Genomic DNA, 15126 nt, shown 5'->3' with positions numbered 1-15126 from the left:
GGAATTACTGTTTGGGAGATGATATCTTGATTAACAACAAAATTTTATCCTACTAAGTGAGGTCGGCTATATGAATCTTAGAATGTTGTTGTGCTCAGTTTCGTGTGAAGTCTTCCGTTAGCTCTAGTACTCCATGTCTTTTCTTAGAGTTTCTTTCCAAGTCTTCCTAGGTCATCTTTTCTACCTCTTTTTGTCTTGAGTCTTTGTCTCATAATTGCATCTTATAACTAGATTATTTGTAGGTCTTCAGTTCACATATCCAACAATCTTAATTGATTTTTTCCTCATCTAATCTTCAATTGTGGCTACTCCTTTTACCTCTGATAACCTCATTCTTAATTATGTCCACGAAGCATTCTTAGGGAGATGATATCTTGATTCTCATAAATACAAAATAAACGATACTTAGTGATAAAGAAAAATGAATTACTGGGATTGAAAATAAAAATTTTATCAATTGTGAGAATTGAATTTAATGGCTAAAACACATATCACTGAGTGTTACTTAACATTGAAGCCACACCCACAATTTGGAAAGAAAGGAATGGGACTTTGGAGCTAGAAAATAAGATATAATGGCATGAAAACAATCATCCATACTGTCCCCTACTAACCCTTGTTATTGCTCGCAGATGACAGATATCAATTATTTGCTTGTAAGTAGTGATGCTAATGATAGTCACTTTCGTGAACGTGGGTGGCTATCAATCTAAATGCAAGTGAATCTGGCAATGAATTAATTATGCACAAGAGTGACTATCAGTTACTAACACAAGTGAATTTGATAATGCATATGCGCATGTTCTTATTAGGTAGCCCACCTTATACATGTCCTTCCTTCTATATTATTGAAGGTCCCACCATCGAGATGTGACTTTGAATGACATTCATTCATCCACCCTCTCCACTTGTACTCGAAATGCATATGGGAACTAGTAAGTATCTAGGTACCAAATTGGAGTATGATGTGGGTGGCCATACTGCTCTGAAATTGCAGCAAATTTGTTTCCCTCTATTTATGTTCCTTCTTCTAACAGTTGCCATACAAAACGTGACATAGAGATCATCTATAAGCATAAGAAAAACATTGAACACCTTAATGAACAATCTACCCATGTAACTCATGAAATGTGGGTCGAGGGAATCACCTCGCCTAATAGGTTCAGTCGAACAAAATCTTACTTACAATCAGCACATGATAAGTGGTATAGATACAAGATGATATATTATTGGTGACACAACAATTCTTTCTAGTCGAATTGAAGCTAATTATCAAATCATTCCATTTCATGTTTACTACATCGATAAAACGTAAATAAAGGTAACACTTGCATAATCTATTATATATCCGCGATGAAATCCAAAATTTCTGCAAATTAACAAGTTTGCTTCAATCTAATATCGATCATAAGCCATCTCCATCTTTAATTGGATGGCCACAAGTCTTGTTCTTCTGTTTTTGCCATCAATTAGCTTGTCACGACTAGTACTATTTATGATATATTTTTTTAGGAGAAAAAAAAAGGGACTAACTATTTTTCTAGTTGATACGAGAATTTAGTATGCTTTGATGTATTATATACCGAGATCTTAGTGATTAAATTCTTGGTTAAGAATTCAATCACTAAAATATAATGACTAGAGTTTGCGCCAATCTAATATCTATCATAAGCCATCTCCATGTTTAATCTGGATGGCCACAAGTCTTGTTCTTCTGTTTTTGCAACAGTACTCTGTATAGTATTTGTTTGGGGAAGCAAAAGGAGCTAACTATTCTTCTGGTTCAATTTTTAAATTTAAGGACTAAAACTTCTCGATGTAAAATACACTAGAGCATGCTAGAATTTTTGCTTTCTTGTTATACTAATTAATTAATCAATTGACTCACGAGAAGATATTTTGACAAATGCCAATACCAGTGTCGGCTCAATACGTAGACAATGTTTAATTTACCCATACTATGTATAAATGAATGAGAGAGAGAGAGAGAGAGAGAGAGAGAGAGAGAGAGAGGGGGGGGGGGAACAGTAACGTTGTTGTAGTGTTGTTATGCATGTAAAAGCATGAAACAAGCAAACAGAGATGAGATGAGGACAATCTCTCTATCTCTCTCTGCTCGTTGGAAGTCAAGTTAGCCGACCATGGCCCGCCCATCAAAGCAAATGCTGGGTTTGGATCCAAACCATTTGTTTCCCAAAACCACAGAAAATTATAACCAAAATAATATCATTGTATATATTCTTATAAATTATTAAAAATGATATAGTAGCTTCTGTGCATGCAAATTGCAATGGATGGTTGTACAATGTACAATCTCTCTCTCTCTCTCTCTCTCTCACATGAATGAGGAGCAGGAGGAATGGGATTATGGGGGACAACCTCCACAACCCTAATTACCAACTTTGTCTTTTGCCTTATTTTTCCTTTCTTTTCTTATCCTTCATCACAGTGAGTATCTTGGGTTGTTGAGATGTAATTTTCTTCTTTTTGCACATATAGCTGGTAGTATTTACACATAATTGTATGAAAAATGCTAAGGAGATAATTTTTTTAGATCATATTTTATAAACTACATAATATTTGATGATTAGACTCAACACAAAAATCCCATAATAGACTTTTTTTTAATGATTTAAAGAAGAAATACAACCATCAATGACCACATCATGTGGTCTAGAAATATAGTCTAAATAGATAATCTCTCTAGCATTACCCCGTTTGTATACTGTTCAATAAATGACTTGTCCTTTCAAGTCCCAAGATTATCTCTCTCTCTTCTTTAGCATATTTTGTCACTGTTTAGTCACACCTCACAAGTGATTTCTTGTCTCTCCTTTTTACTCAGTTGGGTTGCTTTATCAACCTTGATTTTTGACATTTCTTTTAACCCTACGTACTCGAGAGCAAACTTAGCACTCAAATTTTCCGGTCAATTATAAAAGTTTGATTCGTTTACTATTGGTGTCATATTCAATTTTTAGCCTCATTAACATTGCGGTTTTCTGTGTTAATAATACTAATCCATATAGATAATAATTTACATATATTTACACAAAATACTACAATATCAATAACATAAAAGTTTTTCTCCTCCACCCTCACACTCACAAAATACTACAATATCAATAACATAAAAGTTTTTCTCCTCCACCCTCACACTGCACTTCTCCTTTTTGAGTTGGTGATTTTGTTCAATAGGTCTCCACTCTCCACCTTATCATTACCTTTTGGTCCTCTCTCTCTCTCTCTCTCTCTCTCTCTCTCTCTCTCTCTCTCTCTCTCTCTCTCTTCTGTGCGTATACTGTATACTATATTAACCCAATCCCAGCAAAACCAATCCATTCTCTCTAAAGCTAGCTCCCCCCAAACCTCTCACCATATCATGACAGATCCCTACCCTAATTACTTCAATAATGGTTGGTTTAGTATCAACCCTCACCACCACTTCTCTTCCACCTCCACACCTTCCTCTATTAATCCATATAATTATCACCCTCCTAATTATGGAGATTACTACAATTTCTGCTCATCAAACAACTTGATCAACAATATTAACAATACCCTTTTCACTAATCACCACCACCAATGTTCATCACCTCCCTCTCCTCCTCTACGAGAAGCCCTTCCCCTCCTCAGCCAAAGCCCTTCAAGAAGTCAGCACCATGAAGAAATGCAAGAATCAGCTGCTGATGATGATCATCAGAACTTCTTGATCTCTTCTAGGTCTGATGATATTGTTGATCATGAAGAAGAAGATGATGAAAATGTTACTGTGGCTTTACATTTAGGGCTTCCAAGCAGAGCCCTATCTTCAGCTGATTTAATCTCCAGGCTTCCTTCCCCAGAAATCTCATCAGATAAAGAAGCAGATGTTACTGTTGCTTCAGCCGGGTATGCACCAAACAGGCTCAACAAAGGACAGTACTGGATCCCTACTCCTGCTCAAATTTTAATTGGTCCAACCCAGTTCTCATGCCCTCTTTGCTTCAAGACCTTCAACAGATACAACAACATGCAGGTACAACAATCTCTCCAGATCTCTCTCTCTTTCTCTCTCTCTCTCTCTCTCTATATATATATATATATATATGTATATAATTAGCCTTCATATATGTCTGAATTGTATGTGGTTTGTTCCATGATTTCTCAAGCTAGAGGGAAAGAAAAAAGTAGTTTGAAAATTTAAATAAAATAAAATTAATAAGAAAGTGTTTACTTTTTGTTTTCCTTCCTCCTCTATCTCTCCCATCACTTTCTGCATCTGATCATTTTTCTTTTGATTTTTTCTGAGAAAGAAGAAACCCATTCCTATCTATCTTTGATTTTTGTACACTTCTTTTTTAGCTTGATTTTAGTCTTTAACTTTTATTATATGGGTCCTAGGGTTTCCCTTTTTTTCTCTTCTTGTAACTTTAAATCATTTTACTTTGTTTTGTTTTGTGTGTCCAGTTTTGCACTTTGTATAAACAGCAATCTTTTTGCATGATTTGTGGGTTTCTGGGATTTAAAAGAAATAAGAATAAATTAATCTACCTGGTCCAAAAACTGAGTCTGAGGATATTATTATGATCAGCTATCTGCAACCGCCCTTTATGTGATTGAACTACACAGCAGCAATTGTGCTTTTTGCACCTTGAAGTTTGTGTCTCACACATTGGCAGGTGTGTCAAACCGAAGATATCCCTTGTTCTTCCTGCTTTCAGACGATCTTCCTCAGTGCCCGAGGAACAAACAACATCTTAGTATCACAAAACTCTGTATTTTTTTTTTGTTCAATTACTATTAAATTCTTTGTTTATGAATACACAAAGATTTGTGCTTTTTGTGTCTTTGACCTACCTATTTGAATCTCCATATGGCCTGTTTTTTTCTTCTGTTTTAGATCATATATATATATATATATATATGCAATTATACATGCAAGCAAGCACATAACATGAGCTAGAATACTAGATCAATTTGGAAAAAAAATAAACCCAAAAATGAAAAATAAATTCAAACTCCAATTTCTATGACATTATATTTGCTTTATCTTTTCATTTTCAAACACCATGACCCATGAATGATGTATGTTTGTCTTATAAAAGCATAAATTACAAGTGATATTCAAAGAAGTCTTAAAAGAATCAACATTTTAAAGACACCCGAATCTTATGCAAAACAAATCCAACTTTTATGCAACCAAAGCTACTTCCTTCAAATTTTCTTCCTGGTCAGGTGGAAGTGGCCTTTTTTAAGTTGTCCCTCAAGGCAAAAGTTGTATGATATGAATTAACTTTATACATAGATGTTAAAGTTCTCTTCTAAGTGTGTGACAACCAATAATAATGAGAAATGCTCGATCTAATCAACCAGTATTATTTGTTCGAAGTGAATGAAATACCACGATTGCTTTGGAAAAAAAAAATGAATTAGTTGGCTTCTTAAGTAATCTCTCAATCACTTTGAACCGTAATAGCAGTAGATTAGAAGTATTTTTCGACAGTACTATTGCTATAAAGCTGATTAAATTGTTTATGTAGATGCATATGTGGGGGCATGGATCTCAATACAGAAAAGGGCCAGAATCTCTAAGGGGAACACAACCAACAGCCATGCTTAGACTGCCTTGCTATTGCTGTGCCCCAGGCTGCAGAAACAATATTGACCATCCAAGGGCAAAGCCTCTCAAAGACTTCAGAACCCTACAAACCCACTACAAGAGAAAACATGGGATCAAACCCTTCATGTGTAGAAAATGTGGCAAGGCTTTTGCAGTGAGAGGTGATTGGAGAACTCATGAAAAAAATTGTGGGAAGCTTTGGTATTGCACTTGTGGGTCTGATTTCAAGCACAAGAGGTCCCTCAAAGATCATATCAAGGCATTTGGACAAGGTCATGCAGCTTATGGAATTGACTGTTTTGAAGAGGAAGATGATGCAGCTTCTGAAATTGAGGAAAACGACTCCTTCCATTAGTGAGTTTTTTTCTTTGGAAAACCTTGACAGTACAAGGGGGAGTTTGTGTGCTTGGTTTAAACGTTTTTTTTTTTTTTTTTTTGGTGAATTACAAGTCGTAAAACTCTAAAAATTGCATCTGGAAGCTAAGCTATGTATTTTTTTCCTTTTCTTAGTACTATTTCTTTGAGTTTCTTCTTCCTTTTTTTAAGACTTCCTTAATTAGCAATGGTTCCTAAAACATCAATGATAAACCAAATTCCTGTAATTTCACTCTCCCTTTTCATGCACAATTTCATTTTTATCTATATAGTGCACTATATATATGTGCATATATATATATATATATATATATACATATATATATATATATATATGAATATCCCACCTTTATTTTATCTGAGAAAATGTAGTTATAACTCTTTAGTGGATAGGACTAGCTAGGAATTGGTAAAACCATTTGAGAAAAGAAAGTGCATAAAAGGTTTAGCAGGCTGAAGTCATAGATATGAAACTCAGAAGATTCCATGTGTATTCCTCAAAGTTTCTCATGGATGTACATTAGTCAATACACTGCATCGGTAGACAGTGAAACAACTATATGCTCTATTTATTGATTACCCAAAAAAAAAACTCTACAATTTATTATTAACTGGGAAAAGTAATCAAAATGAGAACGAGTCTTAGCGCAACGAAAAAATTGCTCATTTGTGATCAAAGAATCATGAGTTTGAGTAGTGGAAACAACTCATTTGCAAAGCAAGGATAAGATTGCGTACGATAGACGTTTCTCTTATAACTCCTGCAAAGTGGGGAACCTTGTTGGCTTGGGGTCGACCTAATTAAAAAGTAATCAAAATAAGCTAATAGATATGAATTAAAAAGTTAATCATACATTCTTCCTTTGGTCGATCTCCTTATAGAAATTTTAGTGGGTGTAATACAAAATAGATTTAAGTATTCTTTAGCTAACTAAACCATTAATACATGATGTAACCCTAAAAAACTATGGATACCTTAATACTAACCCTAAAATGATGAATTCCTAAAGTTCCAGCAATTGAAAGGAGGAGGGATTTGTTATATTTGTTTCTTATCTTACATTCAGATTTTTCTTATTAAAAAATATGTATGTGAAAAAAGTTGGAGAGACGTTACAAACATCAATAACATTCAGAAGATCGAGAAGATCGAAAAGAAGTAAGTTTCTATATATCCATAGGACGATAGATTATTCATGCATCGCGATCATAGTGTGTGCTTAACTCTATGTCCTCTAACTCCTCAATTGCTCCTTCTGTAAAAGTCTTAATTATTTCTTCCAAACTTAATAATTTAAATTATGTCTAACATAAAATGCAACTGTGGAGAGGAGCTGTATTAACTATTGACCTACAAAGACATCACAGTGTAGACTAGAACTAAATTCAGATCAAATTATTAGGCTCATACGGGAGGGAAAGAGAGGAGCAAGAGAGACAGAGAAAGGTAGATGTGCTATTAATTATAAACAGTGTAGTACTAGCTAGCTTCTTATCTTCTGTAGCATTTTTTATCATAATTATATATACCACAGACTACAGAGGTTGGAAGGGATATAATGGATCTTGTTGGCAGCTTTATGAATTGAGAGAGAGAGAGAGAGAGATGTGTCTGCAGTCAAAGAGCTTGTAGAAAGAGGCTCCTGAAATGTCATTTCACGCTGCAAATATAATCAGAGCATGTACTGTTTGGTGGGTTCAGAGTGTGCCCCAATTTGGTGAGAAGAAATTTCTTGACATGTCCGTACAAATGAAAACACGATACAATATTATTTTAATATTTTCTGCGTTGTAACCAAAAACAAATAACTTTTTTCACCTAATAATATATCATTCACACGCTAGATCACAAAATAACAAAACAATATACTCGGATCACAAAAATTGTTCTCTCAACTCAGCTTCACATTTTTATTTTTTTTTTCCATCCTCCCTCTTCCAGCTGACCTATCTAGCTACCTCTACACCTGTCTTTCACTTTATGATGATGAGGTAAGTTTGCCAGTCTTTGACAGTTACTATGATTTCGTTGTACCTCTGCAGTGGATTTAACAGAACGTAAATACGTACACTAATTAATAGTAATTAGTTATTTAATTGTCGATCTGTCTGTGTGATTCTTTTCTTGTTCTTTTTGTTATAAATACAGTGTTCCGTCACGGCGTCACCCACTGACTCACAATACAAATCACCATTTTGCATGCATCCGTAAAACCGTGAGACATCATGTTCTTCATTCCATATTCCCATGTCTTGTTTTATACAACAACTTCTTTTCATATTTACTATTGTTTTCGTTTTCTTCGAAAATACAATCCAACTCCTCAAAAGAAACAGAGACTTGCATCCACTGTGGTACTGCATGTTTTCTCTATCTCTCTTCTCACGCTAATTAGAGAGTTTAATGAGTATGATTTCGACTATTTTATATATATCAAACTATAATTTGTTTAAAGTAATTGTATAACACCAAATTATGCTTATTTGTTTTTTGTTGTTGAAAATAAACTTAGTCCCCACCAAACTTTCATTAAAATACGTACAAAAATGAATATAACTATATATAAGGTAAATGCTAGTCCCACAATGCACCTAACGTATGATTATGTTAGTTCTCTCTATACATACATACGGTAACATATGAATAAACTTATTTTCCTTGATTCTTTTTTCCCTTCTCCTTTTTCAATTAGAATTCTCTCCCATCCAAATCTCCTCCCCTCTCCTCCCCTCCTCTCTCCTCCTTTCTCACTTTTCTCTTTTTCTTTCTCTCTTTATAAAAAAAGTCAATACAAAATGTTGACATAGCTTAATCGTGACCGTTCAAATTAAAGATGACTAAAGGGGAGGAAAATTTAGAGGAGATAAAATCATACTCTCTCATTTTTTGGTTTTAAAGCCCCACTATTTGAACTCAACTGCAGTTAAATCGCATGGTTGCTTAGAGCTTATATAGTCAATTTCCAAAAAGGCCATTGTATAACCAATAGCTGCAACGAATAAAATATTCACAATTTGTAAAACGATGTTCGAGTCTCTTAAGAGCTCACAGATAGAACTTGTCTCTAAAAATCAGTTTATAAGAAATATTGTGTTCAAAAACTCTTAAACCATTTTAAGATATGTTATTTTTTCGACGGGAGACAAGTCAAAAGAATGAGAGAGAAAAAGATAGGTTAAGATATTCGAGTTTCACTAAAAAATGAGAGAGAAAAAATAGCAGCTCAAGTCAAAAGAATCAATTCTATTAGCATGCATGGCCAGCACAAAGGGGACAACTTTGTCTCCCTATTAGCTCTGCTATGGTTTTAGGTCTCAAAATATATACAAGCAACCAAAATTCTTGTCTCGGAAACGAGATAGATTGATTGGCTAGGATTCAAACCTTATGAATTAATAGTAATTTACTTTACAAGATGCGAGGTTTATTTTGGGGATGGATAAACTACTAGATACAACTTTGTCTTGGACCCTTGGTATATATGTATGTAGTTGATTGTGATTAGTGAATCGTGTAAGCAAGATTGAACTCAGTTTATGTGGTAAAGGATCCCCATGCATGAGGAAGGATAAAGATGGGGGCGAAAACTAATCGTCTTTTTACATGTTTATCAGCCAAGTCTTTAAGGAAGAAAAAGGGGGATTGTTGTCCACACACTTCTTTTTTATCTTTCGCATAACCGTCTCAATCTTCAGAAGTCGTATCGAATGAATTGAAGAAGATTAGGAACATAAATTAAAAAAAGTGTGTAACAGGTGTGTAAAAATAAATGTGTGAATAACCTCACCCAAGAAAAATTGAAGAATCAACCTAGTTAAAGTAAAGAAATAGAAGTACTTTCACCTACAAAGATTCTTCATAGATATTGCAAACTTAGGTTTCATTTGTTGCCAATATTATATAGATCATTCTTACAAAAATAATAAAATTTTGGTCCATCTTTGAGTTTTATTTTTTTTTTAATATTTAGTAAATGAATAGTTCCTCTCTAAATTTAAAGAGTGACGATTTATTTTCCTATAATATAAACTCTTTCACAACATCTTTTGGAGATGAATTTTGTAGTTTGACTATTTGAAATAGAGTTTTGTTGGTTGTTTTATAGCATCTTTTGGAAATGCTCTAAAACCGTTCATTTTTTTACGTTTTTATTCATATTGATCATTCTTCCAAAACTTCGGTCAAATTGGCTAAACCAATTCATGTTTGACGATTGTTAATTTAGCCTATAGAAGCCAAAATTAGAAGAAAATATGACAAACTGCTACTAAATTAAAAGAAACGTTGTTGGTACAGACAGAACATGCATGGAAAACACAAAAGAAAAGTCGGAGTAATTAAAAATAGCAGTGGCAGCAGCAGCAAAGTTGCTGCACCTGCACACTTGCTCACTAGAATGTTTTTAACTTTTAATGCTTTTTTTGCTACCCACAAAACAGATGCATTGTGTAGGATTTGGATTTAGCACCAGAACTTAGCATAGGTGACTATTGGCTATAGCTATGGCAGCAGCACTATTTCTAGGGTCATTGAACAGAAACCTTACCATTCATGATTCATCAAGAATATCTAAAGGACTCACAAGCATTAGTACTATTGCTTCTTTGTCATGATCATAAACATTATATTCCCACATGTTTTAGCCTAAAGTTTCTATGTAGGCTATAGTCCATGTACATCAACACATATGTTAAGAAAAGTAACACCTTAAATACAATGTTTAAAGTTTAAAATAATATAATTAATCGTTCATGTACATTTAAGTAACTGTAAAATATTAATGTTTAAATAAGAGAGACATCACCCAAATTGTATGCATAAGAGATTCTCTCTTCTAACAAATGACAAACATGTTCATTTGTCTTTGAGACATTTTTAAGCACTTGGCTTTGGTTAGTTCTAGGATGTTCATTACCAATAAACCTTTAGTTAAAAACTTGATTTTGGTTCCTTCCCCACTCTCTCCTTTGGACAAGGATTGTCTGCCCTTCACTTTCGGTGCCCTCCCTGTGCCCTCCTATTTTGTGTGGTCACGGTTAAGCCACGTCAATATTTTATATTGTTTTTTTTATAGATATAATAAGATAAAAATAAATAGTAATATAAAATGTTGACGTGTCTTAACCGTGACCACACAAATAGAAGGACATGGGCAATGCACTAGAAGTGGAGGCAGACAATCCTTGTGGCTCTCCTTTACCCAATTAAACCTTTTAGTCTTTTCTTCTCTTTTGCTTTGATTGGAGTTTCTCACTAATTTCCCCCCGTTTTCTCTTCAACTTCACAAATCAAATAAAAAAAAGCTTACTTTTTGCAATAGATCAGTTACAGATAGGGCTTTTAATCCCATGTTGTGCAGACGAACTGTGTATATATATTTTTTTTGTTCCAAAAATTGCATTTCCAAAAAAATACAATGATTTCCTTAATGTTAATTAAGTGATGATGAGATTGAAGTCTCTTCATTTCAATTGAGTACTCAACAAAATTCAAAACTATAAGGATGTATTTGTTGTATTGGATTATTTCATATTGAACTAGCATCAGAGATTAAGTTAGACTGACTTAGAATAAACTAAGTTTGACTAATTTAATGAAACGTTTGGTGCATTATCGGACAAAAAAGCAGGACTCTAATATTCTATTATTAAATATATATATATACAATACTTTATCATTAATTTAATCTAATCTACCAATTTATTATTATTATTTTATCATTTTCCCTTTTGCTAGAATCATCTTCTTCCATCATTTTTATCTTCACCCGTTGCCTCCCTCCCCTCTCCATTTTTTCTGCCTTCTTCTCCCTCCTTTTCTCAGTACCACCGTCTCCCTCCCCTCTATCTTTTTTGTCCCATTTCACCCCCAGTCACTACTCTACTTTCCTCCCTCTGTTACACACGCGATTGCAATTATCATCACAAGAGACTTGCCTCCCAAATTCTCGATTCCCCCAAAAAACCCCAACTCATCCCTCTCAAGCTTAGGATCGCCAATTCGAGTAACGGCCATGGCGATTTTCCTGTTCAGCTCCTTCTCTCTCTTCCCTTTGTTTTTCAATCCAAATCCCTCCCTCTCCTCCCTCCACCTCTTTTCCTGTCCAATCACTGGGAGGTAATTGGGAACCGAGTTCTAAGAGTTTAAGTCACGAGGGTTGTAGTCAGTGAAGAAGGCTGCTTGCGAAGGATATGAGAAGACAAGAGAGCGGTGAGATATAGTCCTGGCTAATACCATACTTTCGGTCGGGATTAGTTAGCGCCAGTTAGCGGCCCGGAGTCGAGACGAGTCCGAGCTAGCGTCATCAAACCTAAGCCTTTGCTGCGCCAAACACTGAACTACACTAGCTATTAATCTAGTCCAATCCAGTGAGAGCTAAGGATGTCAAACAACCACACCCTAAGAGCAAGTCCACCCTAAGGACTTTGTGCCAGCACCCAGCGCATTTATCCACTCAAGTGAACAGTAATAGACTGGAGTGAATAGTAATAGGCCAAGGCATCTCTACCCCTAAAAAAATGCGCTGGCACCCAGCGCATTTATTTGGTGTGTTTTTTTTTTTTAAGTTTATTTCGAATAAGAATTTTTAACCAATTTCAGATAAAATTTCAAATAAACTTAAATAAAAACACACTAAAATAAAATTACATAAACTCATCACATAAACTATAAAAAAACACACTAAAATGAAATTACATAAACTCATCAAATACACTTTATTCTTCAACGACAAGCTTTTTGGTATTTTTTTCACACAAAAAGTATATGAAAGCTTTGGTAGAAAGTGTAGAAAATATTGAAATGTGGTGTAAGGTGGAAGATGAGGGTTAGGTATTCATAAATAAAAAAATAATTTTTTTTTTAAATTTTATGTATTTTTTAATAATTTTTCTGTATTTTTTAATAAATATTAATTTAGTTAATTAACGTGGACCGTTGATCTGTGATCGGACGGTCCAGTTTAAAAGTCAAATTTAAATTTTTTTTACCATTAGAAATCCAACGGTCTAGAAAAACTAGCCGTTGGAAATCCAATGGCATATAGCGTGACACGTCGCCTCTCCTTTGAGAACTGAGTGGGCCTGCGCCGCGGACCCCACCTGTCGGCTAGATGGACCGGGCCACGCCTCAGTCAATTTTGGACTGGGCTAGAGACCGGCTTGGGCTGGGAGCTAGGCAATTGGGTCGGCTGGAGGGGATTCCCTGTGTGCTGGCCTATTTATTCGGCTGGGTGGTGGGCAAAAAGCCCTCCGGTGGAATTGCTCTAATGGGTTTACGGAATCTCCTAAAAGTCTTTAGGTTGGTTTCGATTTGAGATTTTTCTAGTACAAATTTGAGATTATTTCGTACTAGAAAAAGTCAAAAATATATATTTTAGAATTTGAGGTTATTTCCGAATCTTTCATGTTCGGAGTTCAAAGATTAAGTAATTCGGGTTGTTGAAGAGAAAGATATCTGGACCCTTAATTAACTTGAGGTAGACCTATAAAATAGGCTAATGAGGATTGTAAAATTTAAAATGAGTGATCCAGATCATTTAATCCGTCGACTCCAAACACATAAATCTGAAGAGAATCCAGGCTCCACTTAATTCATGTTATTGGCCAGTCTATTCTAGAATTTTCGTAAAACTTGAAGTGTTGTGCTTTGCAGTTTGCACGTCACAGCATGTTGCATACAAAAGCTATCAATTATGCTAACTTTCATTTGTTGTCTTTTCTCTCTCTCCTTTCCTTTTTTCATGCCTTTTTTTTAATTACATGTCATTTTCTTTGTTTGCAACATGTTATGATCGATGCCAAGCCTAAAGCATCAAAATAATAATGCTTGATCAAATCCATAGCACAGGTCATGGAATCTGTTGTTGGAGTAAATGTATGTACCTCATCTTTAAGGGTCGGGATTATCTCCGGATCCTCAATTCTCTGCATTTTTCGATGGGTGTTGGCACGATTGCCGACCCACCATGCCCACACCGTCGTCTTCCGACCTCTGGTTGTCCAAAACTAGAACCAAGTTCTCCCACAGAGAGAGAGAGAGAGAGAGAGAGAGAGAGAGATGAATAAGAAAAAGGAAAAAAGAAAGTTAATTAATTCCTAGTCGTTCGATTTTCGGTTGAACAGACATATTTGAATCGGATCCAGAGAGGATCTTATTCCCATACTTAAGGCATGCTTGGATGGGAATTTGATCCATAGTCTCTTTTAAGATTTCAGGAGAAGAACTTGTGCATGGGCGGCTGCATGCAGCATTCATCTAACAAGGTGTGACTGAGATAGGTCACACAGACACATGATCCAGCTACTAAACACAAGATTTTTTCGCAATTCAGAGAACTTTGTTCTCTAACTTCCAATTTAGGCTTCAAAACGGTTTGCAATTTTGCAACCACAATAAGCAATCTTGCTCAAATTTGGTTATTAGGAAACACTAATCCTACTTACAAATGATATAGAGGCAATTGACCAATTTAACTCACACCTAATCTCAGTAAAAATCACGTGATGTGTGCTATACACACAATGTTGTATACAGTGGCGGATGCATTGAGGGGCAACGGGGATCAGCTGATCCCCCGAACTTCAGTGAACGTCCATGGATACCTTGGGTGCTGACCCTCCGAATTTCGGTGAATGACCATGGATATCTTGGGTGCTGCTCTTTTGAAGATTAGAGTTGACTTCATACATACCCTCTAACTGTTTGATAAAATATCTAAAAGAAGAGTGAATGAAATGTTGATCTCAGTGAATAACAAAGCATCATCATTCTTGGACAAACATATTAATGGATGCAATGATATCAAACATTGTTAGTGTGTTTCTTTGTTAAGCATTCATATAGGAGCAACCTTGGAACGTGTTAATTACCCTCGTAAATGAAGCATTAACAAGTGTGCAGTATGTCTTTCCAAATAACTTCAGACGTACCAAGACTCGATGAAATGGCAAGATGCATGCCATTTCTGGTAAAAAAAATATCATGTGCTATTCTTACTGACCCCCTAATATTATTTATTGGATCCACCACTGATTGTATACAACCAGTGTCACGGCAATCTCTCCTATTAAAGGCCATGAGTATCATTATATTACCTTGCAAAGCATAACCAACCAATGCAACCTGTTAGACACTTGAAATTCTCGTG

The 15126-nt window shown here is 35.1% G+C and overlaps 1 protein-coding gene across 1 annotated transcript; it reads left to right on the top strand.

Annotated features, from left to right (window-relative positions):
- Positions 1-3153: 3153 nt before the first annotated feature.
- On the top strand, positions 3154-6204 carry LOC103447139 (zinc finger protein WIP2-like). Its single transcript, XM_008386319.4, has 2 exons — positions 3154-4018; positions 5523-6204. The coding sequence occupies exons 1-2, from the start codon at positions 3383-3385 to the stop codon at positions 5955-5957; spliced, it is 1071 nt and encodes a 356-aa protein (XP_008384541.2). The 5' UTR covers positions 3154-3382; the 3' UTR covers positions 5958-6204.
- Positions 6205-15126: the final 8922 nt, after the last annotated feature.

Source organism: Malus domestica, chromosome 11, assembly GCF_042453785.1.
Source record: "Malus domestica chromosome 11, GDT2T_hap1".
In the NCBI taxonomy this organism is placed as follows: Eukaryota; Viridiplantae; Streptophyta; class Magnoliopsida; order Rosales; family Rosaceae; genus Malus; species Malus domestica.
This window is presented reverse-complemented; position numbering and strand designations above follow the sequence as displayed.

Bases quoted from the DNA above. Each gene is read 5' to 3' on its own strand.
- LOC103447139 (XM_008386319.4), top strand. From the start codon at position 3,383: ATGACAGATCCCTACCCTAATTACTTCAATAATGGTTGGTTTAGTATC. The intron at 4,019-5,522 runs GTACAACAATCT...TTGTTTATGTAG, and splicing joins ACAGATACAACAACATGCAG to ATGCATATGTGGGGGCATGG.